This window comes from Orycteropus afer, unplaced genomic scaffold (assembly GCF_000298275.1).
Source record: "Orycteropus afer afer isolate SDZICR_OR568_19922 unplaced genomic scaffold, OryAfe1.0 scaffold00245, whole genome shotgun sequence".
In the NCBI taxonomy this organism is placed as follows: Eukaryota; Metazoa; Chordata; class Mammalia; order Tubulidentata; family Orycteropodidae; genus Orycteropus; species Orycteropus afer.
The window spans coordinates 4,410,808-4,422,306 of NW_006921832.1; the positions used below are offsets into that span (position 1 = coordinate 4,410,808).

General features: G+C 38.2%; 1 protein-coding gene across 1 annotated transcript in view; it reads right to left on the minus strand.

Annotated features, from left to right (window-relative positions):
• TFRC (transferrin receptor) overlaps positions 1 to 11,111 on the minus strand; it is a 24,141-nt gene extending 13,030 nt beyond the window's left edge. The window contains exons 1-10 of the mRNA XM_007949405.1: positions 11,061 to 11,111; positions 9,681 to 9,888; positions 8,734 to 8,941; positions 7,367 to 7,516; positions 7,056 to 7,161; positions 4,779 to 4,892; positions 3,846 to 3,944; positions 3,365 to 3,498; positions 1,521 to 1,684; positions 685 to 804 (exon numbers count right to left, since the gene is read on the minus strand). Of these exons, the coding sequence (XP_007947596.1) occupies positions 685 to 804; positions 1,521 to 1,684; positions 3,365 to 3,498; positions 3,846 to 3,944; positions 4,779 to 4,892; positions 7,056 to 7,161; positions 7,367 to 7,516; positions 8,734 to 8,941; positions 9,681 to 9,888; positions 11,061 to 11,096 (1,339 nt within the window). The 5' untranslated portion in view covers positions 11,097 to 11,111. The remainder of the gene's footprint in view (positions 1 to 684; positions 805 to 1,520; positions 1,685 to 3,364; positions 3,499 to 3,845; positions 3,945 to 4,778; positions 4,893 to 7,055; positions 7,162 to 7,366; positions 7,517 to 8,733; positions 8,942 to 9,680; positions 9,889 to 11,060) is intronic.
• Between the last annotated feature and the right edge of the window lie 388 nt (positions 11,112 to 11,499).

The window sequence follows — 11,499 nt, forward strand, 5'->3', positions numbered from 1 at the left end:
TTCTTCTTTGCTCTGGATGAGGAGAGACCCATTGTTGCATCTAGATGGCTGCTTGCAAGCTTTTAAGATCCCAGTCGCTACTTGCCAAAGTAGGACATGGAACAATGGTTTTGTATAGTATGTTATGCCAATTGAGCTTGATGTCCTCTGCAACTATGGTCCTGCACCCACAGGTCCAACTACTTGCTCCCTCTAGGTAGCTGGCTATGGCTGAGAAGTGACTACAACCTTGTCCCTTCCTGGGAATTCTTACAGAACATATAAATACACTGTCTGAAATACACTGAAACATTATCTGCCAACCCTAGTGTGTCTTGGGCACACTCCCCCCTGCATAGACATACCTAATAGTTCAGCCTGTCCACCCTTCTAATGAATTCGTAGGGACCACATTAGGTCTGCCATGTTATTCCGGGTATGGCAAACTAAGAATTAGGTCCCAATGTAACACTGCCCACTGTTTCACAGAAATTAACGATTCCCAATGCAATGATGACCCTGAATGGAAAGCTGTCTCAAAGTCAAAAAGTAGCTAAAACAAAAGACAATCTGCCTTGTATATAAGAAGTAAAGGTCTGGCATTAATGAGAGAACTTAAGAATACAGACAAAAGTGAGCAAAGCATATAACATCTAGAACTATTTGTGCACATAGATGTTCAAGGCACCAAAATTTATACTCTACCTTTTAAGACCATATCTGATAATATCTCTCCAAGTTTCAACAGAAGGGCTGTCCCTATACTGGATTTTGCGCTTCCAGCACCCCAAGCATCTCTCTGGGCCCCAAGTATAACATAGCGGTCTTAAAGGAAAAAAAGTAGAGAAATTAGCTTTTAAACCATTTTTCTAATACTGATATCTATAATAACAGAACAGTAAAAACGTTGTAGCATATATATTAATTATAGGAGAGTTTTACTTCAGATATGACTTTGGACTCCAGGGATTAAAAACTGAATGACAATACCAGTAATCCTGTTTTTCCTTATTAGTATTGCTCGAACAATTAATTTCACTCATTACTTGTTTGTACTCACTAATTATTTAATATACAATTAAGCCCAAGGGTTTTCCTTACTAAATGATATGATTATTTGATTGCTTTTAATGGATAGTCTATACCAGGGATCTGCAAACTACAACTTGCACATCCAAGGTATTTGTTAGTTAGGTATTTGTCTATGGCTGTTTTCACACTATAGTGGCAGAGTTGAGAACATTGCAGCAGAGATCATAGGTCCCTTAAAATGTTTATCTGCTCTTAGTCTGCTTACTGCTGCTGTCCTCAACACCTTAAAAATGAATATTCTAGTTATAATGGTCAGTTTTTAACAAGCCCACTTCCTAGGGCCCGGCCACCCCGCCCCCAAAATCAACACCTAACTGATTCAATATGAAACGGGCATTTCACAAAATCCAGCCAAGACAACCTTCTTGTACTCCCTCCTCCTCCAGTCACATCTTTAAGAACAGCAAGAAAAACAGATGGGAAAAGACCCACACAAAACAGGTCTTTACCTGGTTCCTCAAAGCCTTTGATAACTCCAAAGATGTTCAAAATTCTCGTCTCTTTCAGCACATTGTTCACAGTGAGCTTCACATTTCTGCCCGGTAAAGATACCATCTTACATGAAGAGTGTGCTTTCCAGCTAGAAGGGCACTTTTGGTCCATATTTTCAGAACTAGAAAACAGGGATCAGAGTTCCGTGTTACTGTTACTTCCTCCAGGTTTATAAAACCAGTTCTACTTTCTGCCTGGTAAAGTTCTCTGCTGGGTAAGAGAACATGTAAAATTTATTCCCTAGTGGTCAACCATTTGTGTCTTATTCTGATCTGTAAGCAGTCAAGTCATTTGAAAGCCATGAGTTACTTTTCAGTTTAACCAATGGTTTTTTAAACATTTTTACCTAAATCCATCTGATGTATGCCTTTCTGCCAGAGACACAGGTACAGTTTGTACTTGAAATACATACCAAGAAGGACTCAGAATGAAGTTCTTCAAGTCCCTTAGTAGATTAGTGGTTACATAGGGCTGGGAGGGAGAATGGGGTAGTAAGGGATGACAGCTACATGGTATAGGTCTTTCTTTGACATGATAAAAATGTTCTAAAATTGACTGTAGTAATGACTACACATATCTGTGAATATACTAAAAATTATTGAATTGTATACTCTCAACAGGTGAGTTATAAACAGATTATATCTCAATAAAGGTACTTAAAAATGACATAAACTAATCAGATTGGGCATAGAGGCTGTTTTTTGCTTGGGGGCAGCTCTATTTTAAGGCTTGGGCCCCAGGTAGGTGGGCCTGGGGCTTGGAGGCTGCTTTTCCCTATATTAAGGCCAGGGCCTAGGGTAAGCAGGCACAGGGTGCAGAGGCTGTTTCTCGTTTGCGGGCGGCTCTATTTTAAGGCCAGGGCTGAGGTAGATGGGCCAGGGCCTAGAGGCTGCTTTTCACGTGGGGATGGCTCTTTATTAAGGCAGGGACCCAAGATAGATGGGCCAGGGTTAGGAGATACTTTTCACTTGTGGGTGGCTCTATTTTAAGGCCATTGCCTGAGGTAGGCAGGTACAGAGGGGTTAGGAACAACTGCAGGAGATGAACTTGTCTGTCAGTTTGTTGTCCTATGGTGGCTTACGTGTTGCTTTGAGGCTGGAGGCTATGCCACCATGTTGCAAAATGCCAGCAGGGTTACCCACGGTGGACAGGTTTCAGCGGAGCTTCTGGGCTAAGACAGACTCGGAAGAAGGAAGAGGCCATTCACTTCTCAAATGACTGGTCAGTGAAAACCTTATGAATAGCAGTGAATCACTGCCTGATATTTTACTGGAAAACTTATTTTTAAAGAAGGATACTAATAAACTAGGGAGGATAGCTAGAAGAACTTATCATGACTTATCTGGAAACTGTTATAAGAACTAAGGATATTCAATCTGTAGACAATGAAATTTGAATTGCTCTGTGTTACTAAAAGAAAATCCAGAATAAATGGGTGCTACAGGAAATAAGATTTCAGTTCAACATGAATTGTACCAGAACTCCAATAATTGAGTGAGTTTCCATGGGCAACAGAGTACTTCACCACAGGAAGTACTCAAACAGAAACTATGTCAGAACATTGCACAAGGAATTCACTGGGTATACTGAGCAAGGGCTCCATGAGGTTAAAAACCCAGCAACTATTAAGATCACTTAACAGGGGAAAAATTTCATTTTAACTGTTCCTAAAATTCCCAAATGTGGAAAATTATAGCCATTGTTTTAAGATTTTATCAAATGAACTTAAACAGTTTAGTATTCTTCCCTAATCATAAAACTTCACCTATAAGACAGTTTTCAAATAAGAACTTACTTAAACAGCTGCTCTGCAGCATATCTGGATATTGTTTGTACAGGTATATTAGGCAATCCCGATGACTGAGATGGTGGAAACTGAGTGTGATTAAAGGAAGGAAATCCAGGTGTATAAGGGTCACCTGTTCCCAGATGGGCCTATTAAAACAAAAGAATAAGTATATCTATTAGGCACTTAGTCAAGAACTTCTCTGTAATATTCAGATTCAATAAGGCTATAAGCAGCCCAAGCTTAGTTTAGGATCTTACATGTCTGAAACTTTGGAATAGCTCTACACATGTTGTTTTTATATACAATATACCAAATTCCCAATTCAAGATACTATTGATAAAGTATTTTTAGCAACAAGTAATAACTAGTTTGTGAAGTCACATAACCCATCTTCTTGCTTACTGTTTAAACTGTCTGAGGGAAAAAAAAATGTTTTAGAAAGTCACAGTTTGGAAAACCCACACACTCATTTACTCAAGAAGTAAGAACTCACATGTCCAAAGACTGGAAGTGTTGCCTCAACAATGGGAAAGTCAGCATAGTCCATATATATCAAGACACCAGTTGCATTGAAGCTTTCAGCATTTGCAACCTAAGAAAAACATGTAAAGCTCAGTAAATGAAAATCTGAATGCAATAAAATGGAAAGAATACATACTGGACTTTATGCTACAGGGCAATGGTTACCTGACACCATAGAGGACTAGACTAGACTGATCCTCCCCAAATACATCAAAAGAGCTTATATTTAGGGAAGGAGCTGGGAAAACATGTCCCTTGTAACTAACTCATGAAGAAGAAGTAAGGGGAGAAATAATAAAAACTCAATCAATCTGCCTTTTGATGTTTCATTCTAGTCCTTGGGTAGTAGGTTTGTTTTTTAGATTTATATAAAACAAAAGGAGCCCTTTTGTTTTAAAAAAATGGTGGTGCAATGGTTAAGGACTCAGCTACTAACCAAAAGTTTGACAGTGTGATCACCAGCTGCCCCGAAGAAGATGTGGCTGGCGGTTTACTTCCGTCAAGATTTTATCACCTTGGAACCCCTAAGGGGCAGTTTTACTGTGCCTAAAGAGTCACTATGAGTCGGAGCTGACTAAAGGACAATGGGTGTGGTTTTTATAAAAGAGTCATAGTTGAATTCTACATAAACCTAAAACTCAGTTACATAGATACAATTTAAGCTGCTTTCACTCAAGCATTTCTAATTATTTTCACTAAAAGACAATGGCTGCAAAATACAGATATGCCATAGTTTTTAAGTAACTAAGATAATTGGAATTTATTTGAATTAAGCACTCTGATAAATTATATTATTGAGTCTGAGAGCTCAGAATTGCTATTACTCAGAACTCAGGAAAATTAACAAATACCATTTAAGTGAAGAATGCTGTGGTAGCAATGTTATTTAATAACCCACACTCACCTTTTCAGCAAAAGTGATTTTCCCTGCTCTGACAATCACTAAAGATCCATCAACAGAAGACTTCAAATTCTCAAAGTCTGTTTTAGTGCCAAAGTTAACATGGACCAATTTACCCTAGAACAAAGACATTAAATTAAATGAGTATTATGGTATAAAATCAATCAAAGAATCTGAGACAGAAGGGTCTTTACAGATTAAACTTAAGAGAGCAAAAATCAGAGGCCAAGGCCCCGAAATGACATATGAGAGCTCTAAAGTCAAAACTGGTCAGGTTATCAGGAATGAAACCTAGAGTTCTCGCCTCCTGAATTCATCTTTCATTATCCTATGCTGTTTTCAACCTAAAGGGTATTTTATAGATTTTTGTTGGAAGAGAAAGGGTAACAGGATGTGCTAACAGTGACATATACCAATATAAACACTATATATAGACTAGTCGTGGCAGCAATTATACGTGGTTCCCAAACCTGAACCCTAGACAGTTAAGTACATATACAGGGACAGGTTTTAATGAAAAGTTTGATAACACATCTGTTCACACATTGTTAAACACATCTATTACAATAAAACAGAAGAGCTCTGGTGGTGTAATGGTGAAGGCAATAAGATGCTAACCAGAAGGTTGGTGGTTCAAACCTACTAGGTGCTCTGCAGGAAGAAGATGAGGCAATCTACTTCCATAAAGATTTACAGCTTTGAGAGCCCAATGGGGGTTGCTATGAGTTGGAATCAACTCGATGGCAGTGGGTTTTTTGGTTTATTACAATAAAGTGACTTGCACAGGCCAATGTTTAGATGTTTATCATAATTCTGTTTCTAAACTTTCAACAGAGTATACACAGATGGCTACAAACTGATGTTATCAATCAAGTACGTGAATAAAGAAAGCTTGGAGGTAAATTGAAACCTTCAGTGTTTCCTAACAGAATAATCCATCCACCTCTAAACACCTGGTGTGTAGCCAGGAAAAGCGATACAGCACAGCTAACCAGGAAGGCAGAGAATGATCATAAAACTTCATGGGCTTGGTAGGTACTCACTAAACATACAGACCCCTCACATACAAATATGTGGTATTTAACCTGAAAATCATCTATTTCATCTATTTTTATAGTAGTTTAGCCATATTGACCTAAATTTGAAAAGATATTTATATTATGTAAATGTAAGAATTATGGTAAGATTAGACCACAGTCAAAGAATTTGTCCTCACAAAAGGAGGATCTGCTATAAGGATTTATTCAGCAAATACTGCCATGCGACAAGCACTGGCCAAAGTCTAAGACATGGCAGAAAATGAAACCAACTTCTACTCTGCCACACAGTGTACATTCTAATGTTGAGACTAGTGAATCTATATCAGGTGCTATGATGCTAGGAAGAAAAATAAAGCAAGATAAGGGGAAAGTGATTAGAGACAATTTAGATAAGATAATCAGGGAAGACCTCCCAAATAAGATAATATCAGAGAAGAGACTGCACCAAGTAAGGAAAGGAGCCATGTGGATAGCTCAGCAAAGAGTGGTCCAGGCAAAGGGAAAGGCAAGTATAAAGGCCATGAGGTGGGAACATGCTTGAGTTTGAATGTTTGTGTCACAGTAAGGCAGTCAGGGTAGCCACAGCAGGGTGAGTTAGGGAGAAGAGCTACAGAATTATTTAGGGCCTTGTAGACCAAGCTGATGACTTTGGATGTTAACTGTGGCAGAAAGACAGTGGAGGCTGAAAACAAGAAAATCTCATGATCAACTACATTTCACAAATAAATATGTAACCCACAAACACAGTGTTAAGGATTAAATTGTGTCCCTCAAAAATATGTGTTGTAAATCCTAACCTCTAGGCCTATGGTTATGATCTCATTTGGGAATCGACTGTCTTTGTTATGTGAACGAGACAGGATTTTTGTAGGGTGTATCTTGTGTCTTTTGAGACACAAAAGAGATTCAACAAGCAAGCAGAAGCAGAGACGAGGAGGAGAAATGCAGTGCCATATGAAGATCACCAAGGAGCCAATGAACGCAGGGCCTACAGATGATGAAAAGAGACAAGGACCTTTCTCTAGAGTCAAAAAAGAGAGAAAGCCTCTTGAGCTGGTGCCCTGAATTCAGACTTCTAGCCAACTAATTGTGAGAAAATAAATTTCTGTTTGTTAAAGCCATCCACTTGTGGTATTTCTGTCATGGCAACACTAGGTAGCTAAACTGACAATGAAATCAATCAGTTTTTTAGTTATTCAGCAGGAAAAATAAGGCAGGTGGCATTGTTTTTCTTACTTACAGTAACTGTCGTAGCCTTACTGTATGCCACATAACCCTCAGGATCCTCCACCAGGGATATGGTTGTACCATTCACATCTGCGATACTTACTGAGTTCTGAGCATTGCTTTAAAAAAAAAAAAAAAAGGTTAAAATGAAGCTAAGTCCTTATTAGAAAAAAAATTAAACAGCTTTAATACATTTAGCATTTCACTTGCATTATTTGGCCCTAGGAAATTTATCTCATAATCATGGCCCTGATTTTTACTTTCAAAGTCTTTGCTATTTTTAGCACTACTTCCATAAAGTAAGTTTATCATCTTTTAGCATACCTGCTTTTGACCTGAGTCTTAACGTAATGTTCGTCACGCCAAACTTTGCTGAATTTAAATTCACGAAATTTATTTTCAATAAAAAATGCAAGGTTTTCATCTTTCTGAGAGCCAGCCTCACGAGGGACATATAAATTTTCATTCAGCTGTCTGGAGGAAAAAAGGTCACTGTTAAATGAACTAAAGTTTAATTTAAAATAAATATTTAACTCAAGGATCAAGCAAATTTTTTAAAAGGCATAACTCAGTACTACCTCTCATACTTAAGATTAATTAACCGTGATCCAAAACTTCTTAACTCACCAGATAGAGATAAATTTGAAAGAAGATCTAAAGTAACTTATGACTTTAAACTTGTTAAAACCTCTTTATCCACTGTAAAGTACTCCAAAAGCTCCATTCTGTTTTAGGATGTATTACATTAATATAATCAGGATATATTATATCAATGTGTCTGCTTCAGGTAGTCTTAGAGGATGTGAGTAGCTTTCAGAAGAGACATTGTAAGCAAAGTGACAGACAGCAATATTGTTGGTGAACTCAAGAGTCAAGGTGTATAGCTTTAATTTTCATCTACTTTGAAGCATTAGGAAGCCCCTGGAAGCAGAAATCCTCCTTGCTTAATCTTAGCTGTCCTGCTTCTTTGTAAATATACTCATCATATTAGTCATTGGACCAGTTTTTTGTAGACTTTGGTCACTTTCAATCTATAATGTCTAGGGTACAGTATACACCAAACTATTCACTGAATGAGTTAAAAATGCCAAGATTTTATTTTAAAAGAATTATAGTACCATTGAAATGGCTATATAGGAAGCTAGCAGAAGGTAAAAAAATAGAATTTATTCTTTACACACAGAATTAGATGTGCGCCTAAGGAAGACAACACCAATGTAAGGACAGAAACCTTAAGGATCCTTCTTGGAGTATGGATTAATGGGTAAGAACCAGTAGAATCAAGGAATACCACAGGCATATTAAGTTGGACAGTCCAGATAGGCATGAGCTACAGCACCACCCTGTGGACAGCTCAGCACATTTCAAAGAATAAGGATGGAAAATTAGAGAAAGATAAAGTCTGACAGCAAGCAATAAACTACAAAGAACCAGATGGCAGAAAAGATCAAGCACCAGTGAATTTTTTTTTCTCCTGAAGAATAATGCTCTACATTCACCTTTTTCCCTACCAACATAGTTTCAATTCTTTGCTGACCCCTTACCCCTTACCCTCTAGCTAAACATGGTAAGTACCCCCTATTCTAAAAGGCCTTTCTTTAACATCATCACCCTTGTTTTGTTTCACTATATCTAATAATCATTAAGTATTTTTAGACCTTGAGGTTAAACGTATGACCTATCAAGCTTACTTGATGATGCTGGTGAACTCTGCAGAATTCAGTTTCTGTGACAAAATTTTTTTGAGGTCTGCCCAAAATAAGTGAGTTGTTTCAGGAAAGATATCTGTCTCAGAGGTTTCTGAATCATCTGTCACTGAAGACTCGGTTCCTGGCAGTCTCTCACAGTCAGTTTTTGGTTCTACACGTTTACAATAGCCCAAGTAGCCAATCATAAATCCTAAAAATAAAGTTTCAGAGCTGAACTCACAGAATTTCATTTACAATCTATCCTTATAGCAATGTTTAATATTTTCAGCTAAGTCTTGAAAACACGAGTTTTAATCAAATTCTAAAGAGTTTGAAGGTAAATAATGCATCTCAGAGTTTTAAATCATCCCCACCCCAACCCCACTGCTATCAAGTCAATTCCAACCTACAGTTACCCTATAGGTCAGAGTAAAACTTCCCTATAGAGAGTTTCCAAGGCTTAATTCTTTACAGAAGCAAACTGCTTCATCTTTCTCCCATGGGGTGGCTGGTGGATTCAAACCACTGACCTTTTGGTTAGCAGCCAAATGTTTTAACTACAGCTCCAGAGTTCCACCATGCAATCCAATAAATTATCTACTAAAATTAGTTTAAATAATTAACTGTTCAAACCATAGGTACCACCTTTTCTTTCCAGAAGCCTTCCTTGAACCCCTCAACTGGGCTTCCATGTTACAAATATTCAGTGTATATTTCCAGTATAACATTTGTACCTTATATTGAAATAATGTTTCTTTCTTTTTCCATCACACTAAGCTAAATGGCAGGTGTAGAATCCTAGTTGTTATATTCCTAGTGCCTAGCACAATGGCACTTAAAAGGTACAAAGTAAATACCTTTTGAGCTGAATAAAAACATTCTGAGCTGAATCAACAGACTTCTCAGAGTTACTTCTAAGGAATACTTAATTTTTGGATGGGCATTCTTACCTATCAAGAAAAAGATGATTACAGCAATAGCACTACAGCAGATGCTGCCATTAAACCTTTTCTGTTTCATGACATTGGCAGGATTACTCCCCACGTTATTGTCAACATTTTCTTCTTCATCAGCTAGTTTCATTTCCACATGACTGTTATCGCCATCTACCTGCCGAGCCAGACTAAACCGGGTGTATGACAATGGTTCTCCGCCGAACTGACATTTTAAAAAAGAGAATGAAAGTGTTATGGAGAAGACAGGGAATACGAACATTTAAGAAAAGTTTGGTCAGGTACTATACTTGTTATTGCATCATTACTATGGCTCAATATACATTCTTAAGGAAAAAGAAGTTCCTCTTTCAAACTAGGGAGCACTGGTGGCACAGTGCCTAATGCATTTGACTGCTAACCAGAAGGCTGGTGGTTCAAACCCACCAGCCACTCCTCAGAAGGAAGACTGGGCAATCTACTTCCGTAGAGATACCCGCCTTGGAAACCCAAGGAGGGGTTGCTATGAGTCGGATCAGACTTGACGGCAGTGAGTTTGGCTTTTTTTTCTTTCAAATCAGCATTCTTCTGTGTGTCTGGTTCTGTTGATGGCACGAGTGCCAGATTATACTCTGACTTCCCTCATCTCATTCAGAGTTACTGTTATATTTGTCTACTACTATACAATTTGATTAAGGAGCCCTGGTGGTGCAGTGATGAAAGCATTCAGCTGCTAACCAAATGGTCAGTGGTTTGAACCCATCAGCTGCTCTGTGGGAGAAAGATGAGGCAGTTCTAATCGGTCGCATAGGGTCACTATGAGTTAGAATTGACTCTATGGCAGGGGGTTTGGTTTTTTTTGGTACACATTTTGTTAAGTGCTTTCTCTATTGCATTGTATCTACTTAGGTATCCTTTCCCATGATGCTATCCTCTTCCATGATGCCCAAACTACCTGAAGCTTCTTATAAGATTTTACATTATCAACCCAACTATAAACCGAGTAATACTCCTCATTTGTGGGATCAGTTATGCCTCACACCACCAGATCAAATGTAAATGAGTATCTGACAGTACCTTTGGGTATTATTTCATGCTTACTGGGCCAAAGTCTGAGAAGCCCTGGTGGTGCAGTGGTCAAAGTGCTAGGCTGCCAACCGAAAGGTTGGCAATTCAAACCCACTAGCTGCTCTGTGGGAAGATGTGGCAGGCTGCTTCCACAAAGATGTACAGCCTTGGAAATCCTATGGGGCAATTCTACTCTGTCTGATAGGGTCGCTATGAGTTGGAATTGACTCAATAGCAGTGGGTTGGGTTTGGTTTGGGGCCAAAGTTAATGCTCTTATGTACTTCATATTCTTACAAATTGGTGACAGAAACACAATTAGTAGAGCTTACCAAGTTAGAGAATGCTGATCTGGCTTGATCCATCATTCTAAGCTGCCACAGAGAGGAACCTAGTATAAAAATAGAGTTTATATCAATCATACCAGATTAGTGAGGGCTTTACAGTCCCAGGCTAGGTTATATATTCTTTTTAGAAAGAGTCTTTAACCAATTATTTAGTTTACATAAAAACTAAATTTTTTATGATCCTTGACTAGATCCTGAATTAGGAGTAGGGATAGCTATGAAAGACATCCTGGCACATATCATAAGAAATCTGAATATGGGTTATAAAAGACAATAGAGTATCACCTGGGGTGGAGGTGAAGAGGAAAACTGAAGTAGAATTAAGAGCATTTATGCTACAAAGACGAGTAACAAAGCATCTCCAATAGAAGAGAAGAATCCTAAATCCTTCTGATTAAGTTTGTACAAATGATTTGACAAGCTC